The sequence below is a fragment of the Helianthus annuus genome, chromosome 17, assembly GCF_002127325.2.
Source record: "Helianthus annuus cultivar XRQ/B chromosome 17, HanXRQr2.0-SUNRISE, whole genome shotgun sequence".
NCBI classification, from domain to species: Eukaryota; Viridiplantae; Streptophyta; class Magnoliopsida; order Asterales; family Asteraceae; genus Helianthus; species Helianthus annuus.
The window spans coordinates 83,523,764-83,547,301 of NC_035449.2; the positions used below are offsets into that span (position 1 = coordinate 83,523,764).

General features: G+C 38.0%; 1 protein-coding gene and 1 long non-coding RNA gene across 2 annotated transcripts; both read right to left on the minus strand.

Annotated features, from left to right (window-relative positions):
• Nucleotides 1–2,470: 2,470 nt before the first annotated feature.
• On the minus strand, nt 2,471–3,332 carry LOC110922311 (RING-H2 finger protein ATL78). Its single transcript, XM_035987189.1, has 2 exons — nt 3,069–3,332; nt 2,471–2,945 (listed from the first exon to the last, which is right to left on the minus strand). Exons 1-2 carry the CDS (start codon nt 3,314–3,316, stop codon nt 2,621–2,623), a joined length of 573 nt encoding a protein of 190 aa, XP_035843082.1. The 5' UTR covers nt 3,317–3,332; the 3' UTR covers nt 2,471–2,620.
• Nucleotides 3,333–4,146: 814 nt separating this feature from the next.
• Nucleotides 4,147–7,387, minus strand: LOC118489353. Its single transcript, XR_004887370.1, has 4 exons — nt 7,260–7,387; nt 6,909–7,102; nt 5,352–6,677; nt 4,147–5,188 (listed from the first exon to the last, which is right to left on the minus strand). It is a non-coding gene; the product is annotated as an uncharacterized LOC118489353 (long non-coding RNA).
• Nucleotides 7,388–23,538: the final 16,151 nt, after the last annotated feature.

Sequence of the window (23,538 nt, forward strand, 5' to 3'; positions counted from 1 at the left end):
AATGCGAAGAAATTAAACCGACACGTAAAACATGTAAAGAAATAACTAAGTCGATCTAGGACCCGAGCGTTACGATGAACCTGACAAACGGAAAAAAGAGACAACGTAAAAACGTTTAACCACACACGCACGTTGCGTCGTGTTAACTCGCAAAATTATTTATAGTATTTAAATGAAATAAAAATTTGTCTTTGTGTTAATGCGAAGAAATAAAAATTTGTGTTTGTGTTAATGCGAAGAAATTAAACCGAAACGTAAAACATGTAAAAAATAACTAAGTCGATTTAGGACCCCAAGCGTTACGATGGACCTGTCAAGCGAAAAAAAAATAGACGACGTAAAAACGTTTAACCACACACGCACGTTGCGTCGTGTTACCTCGCAAAATTATTTATAGTATTTAAATAAAATTAAAGTTTATCTACCCACTAAGCATTATGTGTTGCAAATTGTATTTATACAAGGTGGATAGACTATCAAGTATTATGTACAACAAATTAAACTAATAGAAAAACACCATACAACATAATAAAGCTATAAAGCACATGGTACAACATGTATTGCAAGAAAATGATGGCAAATTATATTATTATTATTATATAATAATCTTTTATGTCAAATAATGTGAAATTGTTTACACCGGAAAATTATAACAAAGTTAAAGAATGATTAAGAGATCCCACATGTGTAAGGAAGTGATGATGCACTAAAAAGTGAGAAATCAAATTTTTTTTGAAAGACTCCCAAAGCTTATTGTACAACCACTCAAAGCCAAAAATTGTTGCTTATTTATAGGTTATAATTTATACGATAATATTTTACGACTAGATCCGAGTTTAACGAGTTAACATGTCACAACGCGCGTTAACATTATCAATTTTTTTTACCAACATAGTTCTCAAGTAACCATTCTATCTATCATCTTTATTTTAAAGGTTTTTCATAAACTTAAGAATTTTCGTATACCATATTTTGATACTAAAACATTAATACAGAGCCAGCTTTAGAGGAAGCTAAATAAAGTCTTTGCTTTAGGTCCAATTTGAAAAAAAAAGTAATATATTATTTTTTGTTATTGGTTTAAGATATATATTATTGCGCGACAAATAAGTTTCAGTCATTAAAGTTAAACGATTAATGATTTTTGGGATTCGAATTTTAAAAATGAGCTTCAGTCATTAATGATTACCGTTAAAGTTAAACGATTAATGATTTTCGGATTCCATTTTTAAAAATGAGCTTCAGTCATTAATGATTACCGTTAATGATTACCGGAAAATATTTAAGCAAGCTGAAAAGTTATTTTCTCTTATCTTCATATATAATAATAAGTTATACAAGTACTATGTATCAACAAAATCAAGGTTAGTTATTTCTTTAATCTTTTTAGAGCTATGAATATGCCTTTATGTGATAATCTTTAGTTAAATTCATATAAGAGTAACCACGTTTTTTTTATAAAACATTAGTAGAATACATAAAATACCATATATTTGATATAAAGTATCGACAGTTAAAAACCGGAAAAGATCCCACATTTAGAGTTCGCTTTAGGCCTTCAAAAGCGTTGAGCCGGCCATGCATTCATATTCAACACCCCGTCGTAACACGCGAACTAGTGTTAACTCATTGACATGAATGATCATATGTTCTTGTTTGTACAAACTCCCATACATATAACCTTAAATATGAACCATCGAGACATCTAATGAATTGACGTGATGATTCATAATCAATCTCTAGGGTTTCCTTTCGACACAAATTTACCCCTTAACTATACATAATTACATAAAAAACACTAAATGCAACTTTAATCTATTCACATGAATGATCCATTAACATTGACCCTAGATTAAGTAAATTAGTATCCAATACTTTTATCATACAAATGTTAAGGGAATCATATTCATTCACATCGTGAGAAAGTTATATACTTTTACATTTAGTCATTGGTGTGAGTGGGGAAGACGGTTGAGCTGATAAAAGTTTCTTTAAGCATTTGCTAAATCAAGCTAGCCCACATGTGTACGTAAGAAACAAAATGTTTATTGGGGGCTAATTAACAAAGGAATTGTCTTAAAGTGAGCCCACGTGTTCAAAAGAGAAAAGGAAATGAAATTTTTTTTCATAAGCCTCTAATAATTGCCACTATAAGAAATGATAATTCGTTACTAGGTGTTAACAACATATCAATATGATAAATATATTGTGGGTTTGTAGGCTCTAGACAACACAAGGGGATGGCGCAATTGAGTAGCTGCACTAGCCCTCAGCCCACTTAATTGATTTCTTGTATGTGTAATATTTAACACAATAAAAGAATACCCTAGTTCCCCTTGAACGTGGGTCACATGTTGTGGATGAACCACATAAATCCTATATGTCGTTTTATTGCTATTGCTTTCGTGTTCAGTATCGTGTGTGCTTTATTCCTAACATAGTAACATATACATGATGATAATATGGAAGAGTTAATAAGATTGATGGGGGAAAACCAGCCTCAATATTAATACACATGTTAATTTCAATTCCAATGTTGCATATTTCAGTAATACAAACCCTTAACACCTATGGTTCACGGTTTGACCCAAAAACCATTTAAAACCAGCCGCGAGCACTCCTAGATCTCAAACCTTTCTTCAAAACGTTCAGGTTGCAATGGCATGACGCTTATCGTACTGATAATGGTAGGATGTTGCACGTTAAATTGTGATGGTGTTGTAATGCTATGCGCTCCCCCCAACAAAATCTTTTCGCATGTTTCTATAAGGGAGTGCCTACATGTTGGGCAAGAGGAATGTGAGCTCAACCACTTATCGACGCATTGAACATGGAAACCATGGCTACATTTTGGCAGTATTTTGACTTGTTCTTCGAAAATAAAATCACTTAAACAAATTGCACACTCTTTGTCCAATCCAGGCAATTTTAACCCTTCCGAGTACCTAACAATAGGAAAGGTGTTCAATGCCTTTTTCTTAATGCCAGTGTTTGCTAACCTAGCTGGTGTGCTTTCCAGGCTAGTGACTGACTGCGAGCAAAGAAAACATGAGCACTTGAGTACACACCTGATAATCGCGTTCAAACATAAGGAACAAACGAGAGCACAGAGAAGCACGGATAGGACCATCACCACATTTGTATCAAAGGTTTTGTTTTCCGTATATGGACTTGGTGCTGGTGAAGCTGCTATAGCCTCCACTCCTGTTTTGATGATTGTGGTTGTATGTTGATACTTCAGATCATCACATAGAAGCTTTCTTGAATGAAAATGGACCATGTTTCCTTGAAAGAGGATCATGGCACTAATGAACATTTTTGCATGTTTTGATTGGTTTGGATTCAAATGTAGATGTTCTTGGAGAAGACTTAGAAGAGAATGTTATATAGTGGAATTAAATATGTCCCACAAAGTATATAAATGCCAGTTAATCTCATAATAATAATAATGATGGTAATAGTAATAGTAACTAGAAAACGCATGTGAAATTTTATGTGATTTCTGTTATTCGATTATTTTGGATCTTCCACCAAGTTTTGTGTATTGCCTTTAGTAACAATGGATTCTCTAATCAAGTGGATCCCACCCACTTATTTCAACAGTCAAATAATGGCATGTTTACATGATTTCAGTCATTTTCTAATCCCTCAATCTCCAGTAATGCATTCATTAAAAAGTTAATTCCATAATTATTGCATTTTACACGTTTAATCAAAATAATCATTGCGTTTGAAAAGTCCATTTGGGAGAAGTTTTGTAAAATTAAAACACTAGCCTAAGACCCCGCGAGCTTTGCGGGTGGCTAAATACCAACTAAACACATAAAATAATTTAAACGTAGAAGCGTTAAAGTGTGATTTGTTAAACCTAATATTTTGAGACAGTTGAGCACGTCCCAATTTGAAAACACACACAAAGCGACGTGTCTGAAGGTTTAGGAAGAAGTGAAACGATATGTCTAAAGTTATGAAATGCTGGGAGGTTAGAAATGGAAACGGTTTGAAAAGGCATGTGTGACACCCTAAGTTACTAAATTTTAATAAGAGTATAATATTACCAGCAAAAGGAGAACTTCTCATTAAAAAAAAAAAAAAAAAAAAAAAAAAAAAAAACTCTTTCCACTTAGCAAGATGCTAAGGGACCAGATCATACACCAGAGGGACAACAATACAGAAAAGAAAAACTACAGTAAACTGAAACAAAAATTAATCATAGTCCATTCCTTTGAATTTAATCCAGTTCACCTTGCTCAGGACAGAGATACAACATCGCTTCTCCATCCACCAGTAAGACCCTTGTTTTACTAATATTATGTTGGCCCAAAAAACATGACAGCCTTTCCCAGTCGTTTCTTTCCGCAGCAGAGGTGAGTGTGGGGTTCCACTCAAGATCCCAGCAGATACCACCCACCTTCTTGTTGTCCATAATGGACACATCTTTATGCTTCACCATGGCAAAAATTTGAGGGAACCTGTCCTTCAACCTGCTTTCTACCACCCACTCGTCCGGCCAGAACCTTACTTTGTCTCCTTTCCCCACATCCGGAACCAAAAACTCCTTAAGATCAACATTCGCTTTTAGAAGGTCCTTATAAGTCGATCTAACCGCCTTCTATACAATCAAAACAATGGTCTTATATCCATCTACAATCAATACAATGGTCATTTCATTTTAAATGAAAAGCTAAAACAGTTGATACTCGAAATTTGAACCACTTATATTTTACCACTAATGGGTCAAACTAAAATTTAATCAAACCAGCTGACTCAAATTCATCCCAAGTGTTTTTCATGCACAGAACCTCCTAAACCACTTTATTGAAAAAAAACATAAACTGCGAATACTTTTCCTGACATGCTATTTACTTACAAAACTTTAAAAATTTGGACAGAAAGTGTTTAGGTCAACTGAACCTTTTTCTTCTTAAATCAAAACACCTAATTTGACCTTGCTCATAAGCATCTCTCGGTCCCACCCCGTTTGCTACCTATGTAGGCACGTACAATGTGTGCAATTTCTAAGAAAAAAATCATTAGAAATAAGTACAGACGTAACAAAAATTAGGAATAAAGAAATACCAGTTGAAAGGCAGAAGTACCATGTCATACTTACAACTTAAAACCCAATTTCAAACATACCCAATAATTCATCAAGACTTATTAAGCAAGACTCCATGAGCCCTACAAACTTGCAGAATGCACAAAAAGATAACATAATGTCAAAGACATATCCAACTTCAAGGTAATACTCATGCTTAAGAAAACAAACAAAAAAGAGAGGAACTCAACTAAAGCTCGTTCAAACTCACATATAAATATTTTCCACACAAGAGAATGGAATGAATTCTTACCTAAATTAGGACGCTTATTCTTCGGCTTAGATTGCATCAACAGGTTGTCCATCTTTTTTAACAGTTTTCCTCAAGGTTGCAGAGTTCTCATCATTCTTAGGTAATCAAAGACCGATTAGTTCATGTACCCTTTTTTTGTCTTTCGGCTATTAACACCATCACATGATGCATGATTAATTGTCCCCCGCTTTTAACGTTATTTTTGCGAAATTAATAAGATAACGTTAAAATACCATCTAAAGCACGCCTTCCATAAAAATTAAAGTAGAAAACTGGTACATTTATTCTATATAAAAATGAGACAAATTTAGAATTATTCAACCAAATAAAACAGTGATTATAAACTTATATCTCAATCTTTACAATATATATATATATATATATATATAACATACCACAACAACAAATCAATGATGCCAACTAAAACAATATCAACCGGGAAGTGAACAAATTGGCATTAAGATTTCTAAATCTTCACACTTAACTACAAAACGAAACAATTCCATTGCAATCTTCTATTAGGTCTAACAAATCGATACACACACATACACGAAACATGGATGGGTATATTAAAATGGTGAGAGCAATGCAACTTCTGAATAATTTATTACGTTTTATGAAAAAACAGCACAACAAATCATCCATAAAGTATGCAAAAAACAAAACTAAAAAAAGCACAAATTTTGAAAAATAGTCAGTTGTGAGCCAAGCAATAAATCACCAAATAATTATTACTAAATTAGTTTATAGCAAATCACCAAATCAATATTACCAAATCAGGTTGCAATAATAAATCCAAATTTGCTTGTTAAAGATTGAGACATGCTCAAGTAAAAAATAACTCTCGGTTTTCTATGTTCATCCGATTCAATATTCTTAGGAATGCCATTTGAGGATATGACGAAGTAAAGTTAAAATGACTTTCTTTTAAATAAATTTTCTATATTACTTTGTATTCAAGTTTCCCCAGTAGGTAAAATCATTAAATTTCAAGTTTTAATCAATTTTGGTCAACATTCCAACTCATAATCACCAACTTTCATCAAGTTTCAAGTTTACATGAGAAGAAACATGATCATGCCAACAAATGCCACCATCTTTAATTAGTATCATCAAGGGTCACAACTTGAATATCCATTTATATATCAACTTAATAACACCAGTTCTAAAATCATAGCCTTATGTTAACTACTTGCCAGGAAACTTATTAATGAACAAAATGATTTTTAGTCATAACTAACCTGATAGGAGCCATCCGTTAAGCTGCATATATTCTGGAACATAGTTGGGCTTTCCTCAACCAGGGCATAGGCCATGCGCAACAAACTGTAAACAATCCACATACCACCAATTAACCAATGTTTGGATCTATTCATTTAGGCAATATTACAAACACTTGGTGTGCAACCTTATAAAAATTGAATAAATAGATGTTAGATAAATAAATAAATAAATGAATAAATCTAAGTAGAAGCAATAATTTGGAAAAGAAACAATCATCATCGTCATCATCACCCAATCTCTTTCCGAGTACAAAAAACAATAACATAGTTAAACCTTATTAATCCACCATCCAGTGATATGAATCTGTGGGATAAAAAAGGGAGAGCCTGAAGCATGTGGGCCATTCTGTTGTACATTTACAGCCCCGAGAGAATCGGTTATGGGAAAAAGTCTCTTTAAGCCAATGTCAATCACTTGTAAACGCCATGCTCTGTCTCAATCCTTTTGTGGACTGAGGGACATATCATCTGTCAGAAAAACTTCATTAGGTTTACCTGATTCCAACAGTTCTATAACATTTTACTTTTCCTATATGAACTTAAAATTTACCTTTGGTAATAACACATTTTACATTAATTATGGACAGAACAGAAAAATTGTCAGAGCACAAACAATCTAACTTACCATTGGAGCATAAAGATATATAATGCATAAACTGCCATATTCAAAACATATGGTTGCATCAACGCCCCCAAACCCTAATTTGGCGATCATACAAAGCTATTTCGGAAATTATAGAGAATCGGTAGTGGTGGTGGTTGTAAATAAGAACTTGTCAAGCCATCAAACATCCAATATATAATAGTTGTAATGTTAGGAAACAAAAAAAAACGAATAGAAAAAGTTAAAGGTGTATCTGAGTAAAAAGATGTAATCAAGGGTTAAAGTTGTTGGTATCATCAAGTGATGTAAGAGACTTAGGCAAACATGGCCTTTGATTGTCAATAACTCTTATGATCAATCTTGGATCCCGAGACGACTCACACACTCTATGATGGACAATGGATGATGGTGGTGGATGATGGTGTTATGGTGGTGGTGGGTGGTGGGTGAAGTGTGAGAGAGGTGGTGTGCCAAGGGATGAGTTGCAAGAGCTCCAAGCACTCCTATTTGTAGGCTGAACAGAAGCTCGGGCACGGCCCCATGTCCGCTGGGCACGGCCCCGTGTCCATCTGACTCTCTCTCTTCATTAATTGTAATTTGCAATTACAATAAATGCGCCTTCAGGAAGTTGACCACGCCCCCGTGTCCGCTGGGCACGGCCCCGTAGTGGGCAACAGAAGCTTCTATGAGTTTGTCTTTTCTGCTGGCACTTGGGCACGGCCCCGTGCTCACTGAGCACGGGGCGTGTTCAGTCTTCTGTCTTCTTTGTTTTGCTTGGGAAGATGCTGTCGGGAGATCGGGCATGCCACTTTTGTTCCTTTTCTTGTATTTATGTTAGATTTTGCTGTCTTTTTGCTTCTTTTGTTATTTTGAGCTCATTTAATGCTGAAAATACAAAAGGAAGACAAAAGCATACTTTTTCCAACATTAGTACTAAAAAAAGGTTAGTTTTATGCCACAATTGATGTAATTTATATGTTGCATTTTGTGCACATCAAATACCCCCACACTTGAATCTTTGCTTGTCCTCAAGCAAAACTCTTTATAATCTGGCTTACACACCCAAATGGAATGGGTAGAAGAGAAGTTTTGGGCTTGTCATAGAGTGTCGGGATTTCCAAGATTCTTTATTTAGGTTTTATTTTTATTTATTTACGATCCTATTCGTCATGATTTATTAAAAACGTTTCATAAGATAAATTACTTATTAGGGCATAACATACCTCTTTTAAAATTCCATTTATATACAAGTTCACATACCTCACGGGGAATCATTCAACACTCGGCCGAAGGTGTATTTTTAGTGAATCTCTCGAGAGCGGCATGGAACTTACTCCTACCATAAGCTTGCCAAGCAATCAATCCTCCTCCTTTTTAACTATATACCCTTGTAAATATCACGAGGACTTTTTGGGTGAAGGGTTAGGCTTGGGCTAATGGTGGGTGGTTGGGTTAGTGGTTAGTAAAAAGGGCGAAAAGCGTAACAAACGTCGGTTTTTGAAAGACTTTTTATTTTTTACTTTTTATTTTATTTTGATGAACCATTTATTTCAAACAAAGTTATTTTTGATGAACTTGTTTGTTTATTTGGTTTCATCAAAATATTTATAATTTTTTTTCAAGTCATAAGAAAACAAACGTTGTTACTAAAAGGAAATGGTTAAAATAAAAAGGTTTAGGTGGGTAAAAAGGGTGATTGTTTTGGGTTAAGAAATGAAAAGGTTTAGGCTCAAAGGGGTTAACTAGGGGGATTTTGGGTAGGTGGTAAAAAAAATGAAAAATAACGGTGTAGAAAGAAAAAGGGTTAGTCCTAATGCCTCCATCATTTACTTACTCCGGTTTAAGTTGGTAAGGACCAGGAATGTATTGTCGTGGCAAGTTCTAGAGTCGTACGAACCAAGCGGATATTCACACAAGAAACAAAAAATGAGCATTTAGTGTAAAGATATGTATTTGTATGCTCGATTAAAGACTCAAAACTCACTTTTGTTGGAAAGGGTTTTTATGTGATCAAGTATATATAATCAAATTTTAACTAAGTTTGTCATGCCTTTTCATAATTTTCTTATGTTGGTTCTTTTTATCACGACGTTATCGGTTGTAAACTTGTAAAAATATAACCTTGTTAGAACTTGAATTCCCAACTTATACTTAGACAAGTAAAAAATGAAATTTTTTTGAAAAATTTTGGGGTGATTAGCGGTTCCAATAGAGTTTTGTGTAAGGCTTGTTTTTAGGACTTGCAAGATTCAAGGTTTTAGCATCCCCCCACACACTTAAATTACACATTGTCCTCAATGTGTCCCAAAAATAAGTTTTTAGGTTGATTGAATGTGTAAAATGGTGTTAAAAGCAAAATTTTATGTTACTAGCATCCTGGACACGGCCCCGTGTCGGTTGGACACGACCCCGTGTTCAACAGCCAGTAACGAAAACTTACAGAAGATGGACACGGGGGCGTGTTGGCTGGGCACGACCCCGTGTCTGGCAAAAGTCTGCAGAAATTAAACAAACAGCAGGTCTGGGAGGTGGGCACGGGGGCGTGTCGGCTTTAGTAGTACTAATTTTTAGCACTCTAAGCCTCGTTTGTACCTGTTTTATCAGTAAATACCACACCAAACAATACCAAACGTCCTAAGTTACCAAGTCAAGCATCCAAACCACCAAGTTATAGATAAACAAAAGCAGAAAATAAAAATAAGTTAGGAAAAGTAAATTGTTCAACACTTCGGCACGCAGGCCGGAAATTGTTCGATAGAAAGGGATTTTAACCTGTGGGATCACCAACTAGCCGCTCCTACTCCTGCTCCACCCGCCTAGCCCATGTCTTCATCACTGTCATCACCTTCGTCCCCATGCCCCGCCATATACTCCCGGATGTTTCCGATGTCATCTTGGATATCGGTGATGTTTCTTTCAATGGCTCCGACCCGGTGGTATGTGTTGTTGGCGAGGTTGTAGGTGTTCCTGGTGCACATAAGGTTTTCCTGCAAAAGATCATGTAAACTCTGAAAGTTAGGAAAACCACCTCCTTGTGAGGAGGACTGGCCCGGTTCATCGTGGGGTTGGTACTGGTATTGGGGAGGTGGAGCGTGAAGGACTAGCGCCTCTTGCGGGTTCCATGCATGACCTTGCATCCTCTGAAAGCTTACCGACCCATCTTCCGCCTCATAGATTAGGTTCATGGAGCGACAAATGTGTAGATCAACCCGTCCTGACCATGGGCTCCTTTCAAAAGACCTAGGTATGCGCGTGAAGTGCTTGAAGAGGCGGTACACCTATCCCCCGTAGAAAATAGGGGTTGGTGCATGAGCAAGCCGGTTCAGATGCATGTTCCGAAGTAGGAGGAATGGAACATCGAGGGGTCTTCGGGTGTGAATGCAGTAGAGGACTACCAAATCTCTCAACCCAACAACGTCGCTGCTGTCATGTCTCTGACTAAGAGAGTAAGCAAGGAGCCTATGAATGTAGCGATAAAGCGGATCCCTTAGCTTAGTGCTCTTAGTGTTGCTCGGGTTGTAGAATCCTTCCCCAATCTAAGCCCATGCGGCTTGGCGTGCGTTTTCATCCAACTCTCGCATTCCACCAGTGTTTTCTTCACTTCCTGAATCCTCTTCCTTACACAGCCCCACTATTGCCCCGAATTGCGCCATAGAGATCGAGTACCTAGTTCCACCACACCGAAATGCAACACCCTTCATTGTCGAAAGGGTCGCACCTTGAGTTAAAAGTGAAGGTGCTGTAGAACTCCATGGTGCACTCGTGTACCGATCGAAGTCGAGTGGTTAGGGCAACCCTTAGTGGGCCGGTAACGAGGTTGTTGAACCGGTCAAGTTGGTTTACCATGGCTAAGAGGTCCGTGCATGCTTGCCTTGGGTATTCCTCGGGTCGTGTTTGAAGTGTGTCATATCTGGCCCTAGCATCGAGCTCATTTGCGTTGAATCTTGTGAACTTCTTCGAAATCTAAAAGAATACACCAAAAGTTAGCACGAAACAGTGAGATTTTCGGAAAAAACTGCAAACAGTGAGCTGGACACGGCCCCGTGCTCAGCGGGCACGACCCCGTGTCCAGGCGTCTGTTACTCAAAAATTGCATTTTTCGACCCAGTCCCGAAAATCTGAAAATTTTTGGCCAAGTAGGTGCGGTTTTCCCCGAAAATGAAACCCCAAGTGCCGTTTTTCCCAAAACAAACCGTTTACCCTTTCAATTTCATCTTTTTCTGTTCAAAAACAAGGGTTTGGGGTTTTTATGAGAAATCGGGCAAATCTATCAACAATACAAGTGTATTTACTTCCCATTACACTAATCTAAACAAATGCTAACAGATTATTGCAAAAATTTTAGGTTTGATTCGGATGAACTTCAAGAACCCTAGATTATTCCCCAAATTTTTAATGTTTTAACTACATGCAAGTAACTAATCTAACTACTAATGATGATAGAATCATACCTTGATGTTGTTAGAATGAGAGGAGATGTCAAAAATCTGCGGAAAATTGCCCGGACCAGAGCGTTTTTCGAGGAAACGGGGCATGTGGAATGATGTAACTGATATGAAAAGAGGGTTTTATCCCGACAGTTGCGCGGACACGGCCCCGTGCCGAGCAAAGTTTTGAAATTTTTTTTAGTGCTCGTGTGAGTGCCCTGTTAGAAGACTTACCGATCTCGATGTTTACCTTCTTGTTCGTAACGTACTAGGTATGATGTTGATGTGTTTACTCGTCGACCGTTTGAAGCGAGATCTCTTCTTCCTCATCCTCAATGGATCCTCGATAGAGTTTCAGCCGTTGGCCATTGACTTTGAATGGAATTCCATTCCGAGATTTAATTTCTACTGCAGCGTGAGGAAAAATATGGGTGATGGAAAAAGGTCCTGACCAACTAGATTTTAGTTTACCCGGAAATAATCGAAGTTGTGAATTAAACAATAGAACTTGATCTCCTACTCGAAATTCATTAGGTTTAATGTGTTTGTCGTGTAAATTTTTCATTCTTTCCTTATAAATTTCTGAGTTAGAGTATGCATAATTCCTTAATTCGTCTAATTCATTTATTTGGCAAAATCGATTTTTACCTGCAATTTCTAAATCCAAGTTTACATTTTTTATTGCCCAGTAGGCCTTGTGGGCTATTTCTACCGGCAAATGACAACTTTTTCCATAGACGAGCTTATATGGGGTTGTGCCTATAGTGGTTTTATAAGCAGTTCGAAAAGCCCATAAAGCATCATCTAATTTATCGGCCCATTCCTTTTTATTGAAACCTACGGTTTTTTCAAGTATTCGTTTTAAACCTCTATTAGTCACTTCAGCTTGTCCGTTCGTTTGAGGGTGATATGCTGTTGAGACCCGGTGATAGACCCCATATCTTGTTAGGATTTTTTCGAGTTGATGATTACAAAAATGGGTACCTCTATCACTTATTAATGCTTTAGGTGTTCCAAAACGAGAGAATATTTTTTTTCAGAAATCTTACCACGACTCTTCCATCATTTGTTGGAAGTGCCTCAGCCTCAGCCCATTTAGACAAGTAATCGACTGCCACAAGTATATATTTGTTTCCTTTTAACAGTGGGAAAGGTCCCATGAAATCGAGTCCCCACACATCAAAAAATTTCACAAACGAGAATGCCATTTTGTGGCATTTCATTTTTGGAAGAAATATTACCTGATCTTTGACAAGCATCACATGTCTTGACAAGACTTTGCGCATCTTTGTAAATGGTAGGCCAATGAAATCCTGAATCAAATACCTTCCGTGCGGTACTAGCGGCACCATGATGTCCTCCATATGGACCTTCATGACAATGGCAGAGGATCCTTCGTGCTTCGTTGCCATGTACGCACCTTCGAATGAGTTGGTCGGCACACATTTTGAAAAGATAAGGATCTTCCCAAAAGTAATGCTTTACATCAGCAAAGAATTTCTTTCTTTGGTGATGTGGCCATCCTTTGGTTACTATACCGCTAGCTAAATAGTTAGCGTAGTCGGCATACCATGGTTCTTGTCTATGTTCCGCCATTTCCAGGGACTCTGTTGGAAATTTTTCGTTGATTTGCTCGTCCCTGGTTGCCTCCAAAGCTGGGTCTTCTAGGCGCGAAAGATGATCTGCTGCTGTGTTTTCTGCCCCTCTTTTGTCTTTGATTTCAATATCAAATTCTTGGAGGAGTAGAATCCACCTGATCAAACGGGGTTTTGCGTCTTGTTTCTTGAAGAGGTATCGGATGGCTGCATGATCTTTTATAGACTACAGTTTTAGAAAGAACAAGGTAAGAACGGAATTTATCAAAAGCAAATACCACAGCTAGTAATTCTTTTTCAGTGGTTGTGTAATTCTCTTGTGCATCGTTAAGCGTTTTACTAGCATAATAAATTTGGTGGAAATGCTTTTCTTTTCTTTGTCCCAAGACTGCTCCAACGGCAAAGTCACTTGCATCACACATGATTTTGAAGGGTAATTTCCAATCGGACGCTATCATGATAGGTGCATTGACTAGCATTTCTTTAAGGGTTAGAAATGCTTGATTGCAATCCTCGTCAAAGATGAAAGGCGCATCTTTTTCAAGTAATTTTGTTAGAGGTCTTGAAATTTTCGAAAAGTCTTTGATAAACCGTCTATAAAATCCGGCATGCCCTAAGAAACTTCTGATTTCTCTAACAGAGGAAGGTGGAGGCAATCGAGAAATGGTGTCTATTTTTGCTCGATCAACTTCCATTCCTTCACTTGAGATCTTGTGACCGAGTACTATTCCCTCTGTTACCATGAAATGGCATTTTTCCCAGTTAAGGGCGAGGTTAGTTTCCTCACATCGGGATAGCATTCGTTCGAGGTTATCGAGGCATTGGTCGTATGAATCTCCAAAGATAGAAAAGTCGTCCATGAAGACTTCCATTGTCTTTTCTATCATATCATGGAAGATGGCCACCATGCAACGTTGGAATGTTGCAGGGGCATTACATAGACCGAATGGCATGCGTCGATAAGCAAAAGTTCCGTAGGGGCATGTGAAAGTTGTCTTTTCTTGGTCTTCAGGTGCTATCGGAATTTGAAAGTAACCTGAAAAACCATCCAAGAAACAGTAAAATTTATGACTGGATAGTCGTTCTAACATTTGATCAATGAAGGGCAAAGGAAAGTGGTCTTTCCTCGTTTCTTCATTTAATCGTCTATAGTCTATGCATACTCTCCATCCTATGACGGTTCTCGTTGGTATTAATTCATTTTTTTCATTAGTTATTACCGTCATACCTCCTTTCTTTGGGACTACTTGGACGGGACTCACCCATGGACTATCGGAGATAGGATAAATAAGTCCGGCGTCAAGTAGTTTGATGACCTCATTTTTAACCACTTCTTGGACATTTGGATTTACTCTTCGTTGTGGTTGTATTACTGATTTGTAGTCATCGTTCATTAGAATTTTGTGCATGCACATGGAAGAGCTTATTCCTTTTATATCTACAAGCTTCCAAGCGATCGCATTTTTATGTTTTTTCAAAAGTCTAATTAATTTTTCTTTTTCTACACTATTTAATTTGGACGAAATAATTACAGGTGAATTACTATCTTTGTCTAGAAAAGCATATTCCAAACCTTTTGGAAGTTCTTTGAGCTCAAGGGGCGGGTCTTTAGGAGACTCCTTATTTTGGGGCTCATCTAGATCAAGAACTTTAAAGGTTTGTTCTATGGCGACCTCTTCTTCAACAAAGTGGTCAATTTTTCCACTTATATCGGGTGGCTCATCTTCATCTTCAATTAGGGGGTCATTGTTGCCAAAAGGATATTTCATTGAACGCTCAAGGTCTATGCTCCTTTTGAATGCCCCTAATTGAAGAGGTAGATTATTAAACTTCCGGTTTTTCAAAGCTTCGTGAGTTTTTACAAAAGGTCTTCCCAACACTAGAAGAGCGTCATCGAGGATGACAAAGTCGGTTGGAATAACCAATTGATTTGTTTGAACCAAGACGTCCTCAACTACACCGATTGATTTTATTATTCTCCGATTGGATAGAAAAATGGGCATTTGAAGTGGAGTAAAATCACTAATACTTAATTTTTCGAAAATATAGTTAGGCACTATGTTAACACAAAGATCCTTATCAATGGTGATGTTACTAATAAATGAATTTTGAAAAAAACATGGAACCGGTGTGATGTTAATTTCAAAAGGGTCTTCTTTTATTAGCGAAGTTTGATCATAAGTTAACTTAACACTTACCATTTCCTCAATTTTTGCGTTAGTGTTTAGCTCTTTTAAAAACATAGCATGGGTTGATACTAAACAATGTTTTTCAAAAGAAGGTGATAAGAGATTAATTCCTTCAAAATTAGACTCTTCTTGAATTTTAACGTTATCGGCCTCACCTTTTTCGTTGTTTAACTCATGTGTCGGTTTTTCACCTATTTGTTCTTCCATTTTTAACTTTTCAACTATCGTTTCTTTATTTAATTCTTCTCTTGCGCGGGACTCCTCTTCCCTTGCGCAAGATTCTTTTATATATCTTTCGATAGTTTTAAGTTTTTTCTATTATCCTATCGGCCACTTCGGTGAAAGAGAAAGGACCGGGATCCTCAAAGCTTGAATCCGGTTGTTTGATCCTTGGTTCCTCATGGTACCCATATGAAGTAGGTGGTTCACACCATTGTTCTTCATTGTAAGCATATGATGGATAAGAGTCGAAATTTTGTTCTTCATAGTACTCATATGAGGTGGGTTGTTCACGCCATGGTTCCTCATAATAAGTATATGAAGGTGGTTGTTCATATCTTGATCCCCAAAGTATGAGTATGAAGGCTCATACCTTGGTTCATCAAAATATGAGCATGAGGAAGAAGGTTCATACCTTTGGTCTTCATAGGATGTGTATGAAGTCGATGGCTCGTACCTGGGCTCCTCATAATAGTTGTATGAATTGGATGGTTGAAATAAGTTACAATATTGTACCGAGTGCGGGTTACCACAATTAGTGCAATAGTCTCTCATGTAATCATCCTCCTCATAGGTGTAGTTGTAGCCTCCTGAGTATTGATCCATAAGAATTACTCAACAGACCACAACTGAGTCTCGGGACCAGAAAACAAAAATAAAGACAGAAACAGAGACTGGACACGGCCCCGTGTTTGGTGAACACGGCCCTGTGTTCAGGGTCTGTATCTGGGCGTTTTAATAAAAGTTACTGGTCTTGTTGAGCACGGGGGCGTGTTCAGTGAGCACGACCCCGTGTTCAGACTCTGTATCTGGGTATTTAACTAAAAATATGCAACACGACCCCGTGTTCAGTGAACACGGCCCCGTGTTCAGTGAACACGGCCCCGTGTTCAGTGAACACGGCCCCGTGTTCAGGCTACTGTAAATGCAAACTAAACTAAAATGCAGAAAAATGTGCGCGCATTTTGAAAAAGTTTTGTAAAACTGATTAGGCCGTCGATTTTAAGCTTTCTTAAAATCCTCACCTCCCCGGCAGCAGCGCCAAAACTTGATGTGCGTTAGGTGTAATATAATTTAGGTATATATATTTTAAGCCCTTTTACACTTATTAGCCAAGTTTTAAATTCATAAAACACGATATTTACTAATACTAAACACACATATGGGAAAGTGCACCCATCGTGGACGTAGTATAGTGTTGGTAAGATACCGAGGTCGTCCAAGGACACAAGAGCTTTTAGTACCGGTTTATCCTCAACGTCTAATCAAATCAAAAAGTTAGAAAAAGGTTTTTTTAAACTATGAAAATAAAACTAACTAATATGCTGAAAAATAAAATAAAAATAAAAACAGATAGACAAGATGAATCACTTGGATCCGACTCGTGTGTAGTGTAACCTTTGATTATTTTCGCACTTTTGCACTTATTTAAGAGATTATCTTAGTTATTGTACTAGGCCCATCTTTTGAATGCGACGTTACCCTCAACCCAGTAATTTGAGTCAGCAAGGATACAATCCTAAAGGGTCGGATTATTGAAAGATAATTAATTAAGTTATTAATGCATAACGTGGTAGGCCCCTCTTTTGAAGGCGACGTTACCCTCAGCTAAGTAGTCTGAATCAGCAGGGATACAGTCCTAAGTAGCTGGGTTAAAGTTTTAATAGTAGTTTAACTTATGAGGGGATCAAAGAGTTTGGACCCCCGCCATTCAATACCTTTGGGTATTGAAGGAGGTCCTACTAAATTTGACTCAGGTCCTTTGCAGGATCTATACACTGAACAATGGCAAGACTCTTACCAAACCGTTCCCTTAACCCCCTACCAGGTAGCCAACATACCTCCATATAGACCGTGGAGATATGAATAGTGAAAATCTTTTATTTTATATAGACAGTAAAATAATGCCAAGACACCACGGACAAACGATAAGGAAGAATCACCTTCAACATAAGAAACTAGTAATCATTAATACAAAACCAATTAAAAAGTGCAAAAGATTAAAAATTTAAAGTATTACACTAGGCACTTGTCTTCACCAAGTGATGTAAGAGACTTAGGCAAACATGGCCTTTGATTGTCAATAACTCATACGATCAATCTTCGATCCCGAGATGACTCACACACTCTATGATGGACAATGGATGATGGTGGTATGGTGGTGGTGGGTGGTTGGTGAAGTGTGAGAGAGGTGTGTGCCAAGGGATGAGTTGCAAGAGCTCCAAACACTCCTATTTATAGGCTAAACAGAAGCTCGGGCACGGCCCCGTGTCCGCTGGGCACGGCCCCGTGTCCATCTGACTCTCTCTTCATTAATTGTAATTCGCAATTACAATAAATGCGCCTGCAGGAAGTTGACCACGCCCCCGTGTCCGCTGGGCACGGCCCCGTGGTGGGCAACAGAAGCTTCTATGAGTTTGTCTTTTCTGCTGGCACTTGGGCACGGCCCCGTGCTCACTGAGCACGGGGCGTGTTCAGTCTTCTGTCTTCTTTGTTTTGCTTGGGAAGATGCTGTCGGGAGGTCGGGCATGCCACTTTTGTTCCTTTTCTTGTATTTATGTTAGATTTTGCAGTCTTTTCGCTTCTTTTGTTATTTTGAGCTCATTTAATCCTGAAAATACAAAAGGAAGACAAAAGCATACTTTTTCCAACATTAGTACTAAAAAAGGGTCAGTTTTATGCCACAACTGATGTAATTTATATGTTGCATTTTGTGCACATCAATATGAATCCCTGCCTATCAATACCTGAATATGATTCAGTTATGGATTTGTGACGGGTTTCTACTGCGTCACCAACAACATGTTCAGTTATATATTTTCCAAACATTCAAGTACTTACGTTCCATCAACCAATTTTTTGAAGTAAAGATACTCAAGAACACTTAATTCCTCAACCAATAGAGTATTCACATTGACTGATGATGTGCGTGAAGTGTAATATAATTTAGGTGTATATTTTAAGCCCTTTTACACTTTTTTAGCCAAGTTTTAAATTTATAAAACACGATATTTACTAACACTAAACACACATATTGGCAAGTGCACCCATCGTGGACGTAGTATAGTGTTTGTAAGATACCGAGGTCGTCCAAGGACACAAGAGCTTTTAGTACCGGTTTATCCTCAACGTCTAATCAAATCAAAAAAGTTAGAAAAAAGATTTTTAAACTAGAAAAATAAAACTAACTAAAATGCTGAAAAGTAAAATAAAAGTAAAAACAGATAGACAAGATGAATCACTTGGATCCGACTCGTGTGTAGTGTAACATTTGATTATTTTCGCACTTTTGCACTTGTTTAAGAGATTATCTTAGTTATTGTAGTAGGCCCCTTTTTTGAAGGTGACGTTACCCTCAACCCAGTAGTTTGAGTCAGCAAGGATACAACCCTAAAGGGTCGGATTATTGAAAGATAATTAATTAAGTTATTAATACATAATGTGGTAGGCCCCTCTTTTGAAGGCGACGTTACCCTCGGCTAAGTAGTCTGAGTCAGCAAGGATACAGTCCTAAGTAGTCGGGTTAAAGTTTTAATAGTAGTTTAACTTATGAGGGGGTCAAAGAGTTTGGACCCCCGCCATCCAATACTGTTGGGTGTTGAAGGAGGTCCTACTAAATTTGACCCAAGTCCTTTGCAGGATCTATACACTTAACAATGGCAAGACTCCTACCAAACTGTTCCCTTAACCCTCGACCAGGTAGCCAACATACCTCCATATAGACCGTGGAGATATGAATGGTGAAAATCTCTTATTTTATATAGACAGTAAAATAATGCCAAGACACCACGAACAAACGATAAGGAGGAATCACCTTCAACATAAGAAACTAGTTATTAAAGTCATTAATACATAACCAATTAAAAAGTGCAAAAGATTAAAAGTAAAAAGTATTACACTAAACACTTGTCTTCACCAAGTGATGTAAGAGACTTAGGCAAACATGGCCTTTGATTGTCAAGAACTCATACGATCAATCTTGGATCCCGAGACGACTCACACACTCTATGATGGACAATGGATGATGGTGGTGGATGATGGTGTTGTGATGGTGGTGGGTGGTGGGTGGTGGGTGAAGTGTGAGAGAGGTGGTGTGCCAAGGGATGAGTTGCAAGAGCTCCAAGCACTCCTATTTATAGGCTGAACAGAAGCTCGGGCATGGCCCCGTGTCCATCCTCCTCTCTTTCTTCATTAAATGCAGTTTGTCTGCATTAGTTGACCACGCCCCCGTGTCCGCTGAGCATGACCCCGTGTGCAGAAGCATACCTGTACTATCACGATTTGCCTGGATTCCGCGAATCTTATAGTTGACCACGGCCCCGTGTCCGCAGAGCACGGCCCCGTGGTGGGCGATGGAAGCTTCTACAACTTTGTCTTTTCTGCTGACACTTGGGCACGCCCCCGTGCTCATTGAGCACAGGGCGTGTTCAGCCCTCTGTTTCCTTGTTTTACTTGGGAAGATGCTGTCGGGAGGCCGGGCATGCCACGTTTGTCCCTTTTCTTGTATTTATGTTAGATTTAGCTGTCTTTTTGCTTCTTTTGTTTACTTGAGCTCATTTAATCCAAAAAATACAAAAGGAAGACAAAAGCACACGTTTCCAACATTAGTACTAAAAAAGGGTTAGTTTTATGCCACAATTGATGTAATTTATATGTTGTTTTTTGTGCACATCAAATACCCCCACACTTGAATCTTTGTTTGTCCTCAAGAAAAACTCTTTATAATGTGGCTTTTTCACTCCCAAATGGAATGGGTAGAAGAGAAGGTTTTTGGGCTTGTCATAGAGTGTCAGGATTTCCAAGATTCTTTATTAAGTTTTATATTTATTTATTTAAAATCCTATTCATCATGATTTATTAAAAATGTTTCATAATATAAATTACTTATTAGGGCATAACATGCCTATCTAAAATTCCATTTACATACAAGTTCACATACCTCACGGGGGATTACTCAACACTCGGCCGAAGGTGTATTTTTAGTGAATCTCTCGAGAGCGGCATGAAACTTACTCCTACCATAAGCTTGCCAAGCAATCAATCCTCCTCCTTTTTAACTATAGACCTTTGTAGATATCAAGAGGACTTTTCGGGTGAAGGGTCAGGCTTGGGCTAAAGGTGGGTGGTTGGGTTAGTGGTTAGTAAAAGGGCGAATAGCGTAAAAAGCGTCGGTTTTTGAAAGACTTTTTATTTTTGACAATTTATTTTATTTTGATGAACCATTTCTTTCAAACAAAGTTATTTTTGATAAACTTGTTTGTTTATTTGGTTTCATCATAATTTTTTTCATAAGTCATAAGAAAAACCGAGCTTTGTTACTAAAAGAAAGGGTTGAAATAAAAAAAAGGGTTTAGGTGGGTAAAAGGGTGTTTGTTTTGGGTTAAGAAATGAAAAGGTTTAGGCTCAAAGGGGTTAACTAGGGGGATTTTGGGTATGTGGTAAAAAAAAGGGAAATAATGGTGTAGAAAGAAAAAGGGTTAGTCCTAATGCCTCCATCATTTACTTTCTCGGGTCTAAGTTGGTAAGGACCGGGAATGCATTATCGTGGCAAGTTCTAGAGTCGTAAGAACCAAGCGGCTATTCACACAAGAAAAAAAATGAGCATTTAGTGTAAAGATATGTATTTGTATGCTCAATAAAGGCTCAAAACTCACTTTTGTTGGAATGGATTTTTATGTGATCAAGTATATATAATCAAATTTTAACTAAGTTTGTCATGCCGTTTCATAATTTTCTTATGTTGGTTCTTTTTATCACGACGCTATCAGTTGTAAATTTGTAAAAATATAACCTTTTTAGAATTTGAAATTCCCAACTTAAAATTAGACAAATAAAAAAAATGAAAATTTTTGAAAAAAAAAATTGGGGTGATTAGCGGTTCCAATATAGTTTTGTGTAAGGCTTGTTAATTAGGACATGCAAGTTTCAAGGTTTTAGCATCCCCCCCCCCCACACACACACATAAATTACACATTGTCCTTAATGTGTCCCAAAAATAAGTTTTTAAGTTGATTGAATGTGTAAGAAGGTGTGAAAAACAAAATTTCATGTTACTGGTACTCTGGACACGGCCCCGTGGTGACCGGGCACGGCCCCGTGTTCAAGTGCCAGTAACAAAAGTTTGTAAAAAGAAACAGAAGCCTGGACACGGGGGCGTGTTCAGTGAACACGGCCCGTGTCCAGTTACCTGAACTGGGCATTTTCGGGGTCGTGTTGAGCGAACACGGCCCGTGCTGAACTTGCTGTAGTGAAGAAATTTTTGTCGGGAAGCTCTGTTTTCGTGCATGGGGTGCTGTTTCTCATTTCCCTTGTCATCCTTCACCATCCCGAGTGTGTTTTACCCATTAAAACATCATCCAAACACCAAATTAACTAAAACCATCATTCATTAAACCATAGAGAGAATTACAAAATATTCCTAGAAAATTGAAAACAAAGAAGAAAAATAAAAGTTAAAAGTCCTAAACTAGATAGGTCAAGTGATATATAAAATTATCATAAGGAGTTCTACTTTTTCATTAAGAACCAAAATCCCGGAAATAGTTTTCCGGTATTGAGAAGTGTAGTAGGACTCTCGGCCGAGGGTTATTTCCTAGATGTTGTTAAAGCCATTCTTCTATCTCTCTTGGGAGGAAGAAGGCGGCTTCATTTTCCTCAACATTTTGTGGAGGAGGAGAAACACCAACCGGGACCCCTTATAATATATAGCGAGGAGGTCCCAGGTGTATGGTGTACCACTCGGCTGGTAGGATGACTTCAGGCACCACGTTCCATGCCCTTTGGGTTACTATTGGCACCAAAGGCGGAAATGCGAGAATGTTCAACCTTTGGTGCAAGAGGTTGACCTCCCGGAGACACCCTTCCAGTCCCACCGTTAAGGGATTGATACGGTCGACCAATGCTTCTTCCACCCCCGTCATTTCATCAATAGCCTCTCTTAAAGCGTAAACATAGTTTACAAGAGAGTCTTCCGCCGTTGATGACCTCCTCCCCTGTCGGTTGTTCCTTGAGTGAGATGAAGACGTTCTGCTTGTTCTACTCGCCATTCTCGGAAAACAGACTGAAAAGAGCTCAATTTTTATGAAACAGTACCTCGGACACGGCCCCGTGTTCAATGAACACGGCCTCGTGTCCAATTGTCTGAAGGTTTTTAAAGCAAGGAATCTTGGAGTTTTAAATTATTTTTTTTAATTTGTAGGTTAATTTTAAGCATAAATAATTCAAAACAAAGTTGTATAACTTGTTTTAAGCAAGATTCCTTGAATAATAACATTACAAACATCACAATAAAGGTTGGAATTATGAAGCTTCCAAGCTTTAATGGAGGTAGTGATTGAAAATTGAAGAAGAAGGCAATGAACAAAATTGGAAAAGACAAGATGGTTGTTGGGAACCTTCTTTTAGAACATACCTAGGATGGTATGAGTGAAGATACCAGAAATCTCTGTATTTTGAAGTGGTCCAAATGAGCAGGAATCTTGCTGCATTTATAGAAAATGACAACACGCTGCACACGGCCCCGTGTTGGCTGGACACGGCCCCTTGTGCAAACAAAGTCCTGACACATTTTGTCTGTATTCTGATGAAATCATAAGAGAATCTTTTTGGTGGACACGGGGGCGTGTTGACCTGGGCAAGGCCCCGTGTCTGGAAGCTGTCTTATGGAGTTTGTCTATTTTTTTAAGGAACTTATCCGGATCGGGCGGTTCCTTACTGTATGGAACAACCCCAAAGTGCCTAAGATACCTTAATTGCTCTAGATTAAGACGAGAACGCAAGAGGTTGTCGGTGAGGGTGATTCCTATGCTAAATGTAGGTGGATAAGTCCAACCCTTTCCCGGGCTCTCGTTAAAGAAGGTGTATGCCGAAT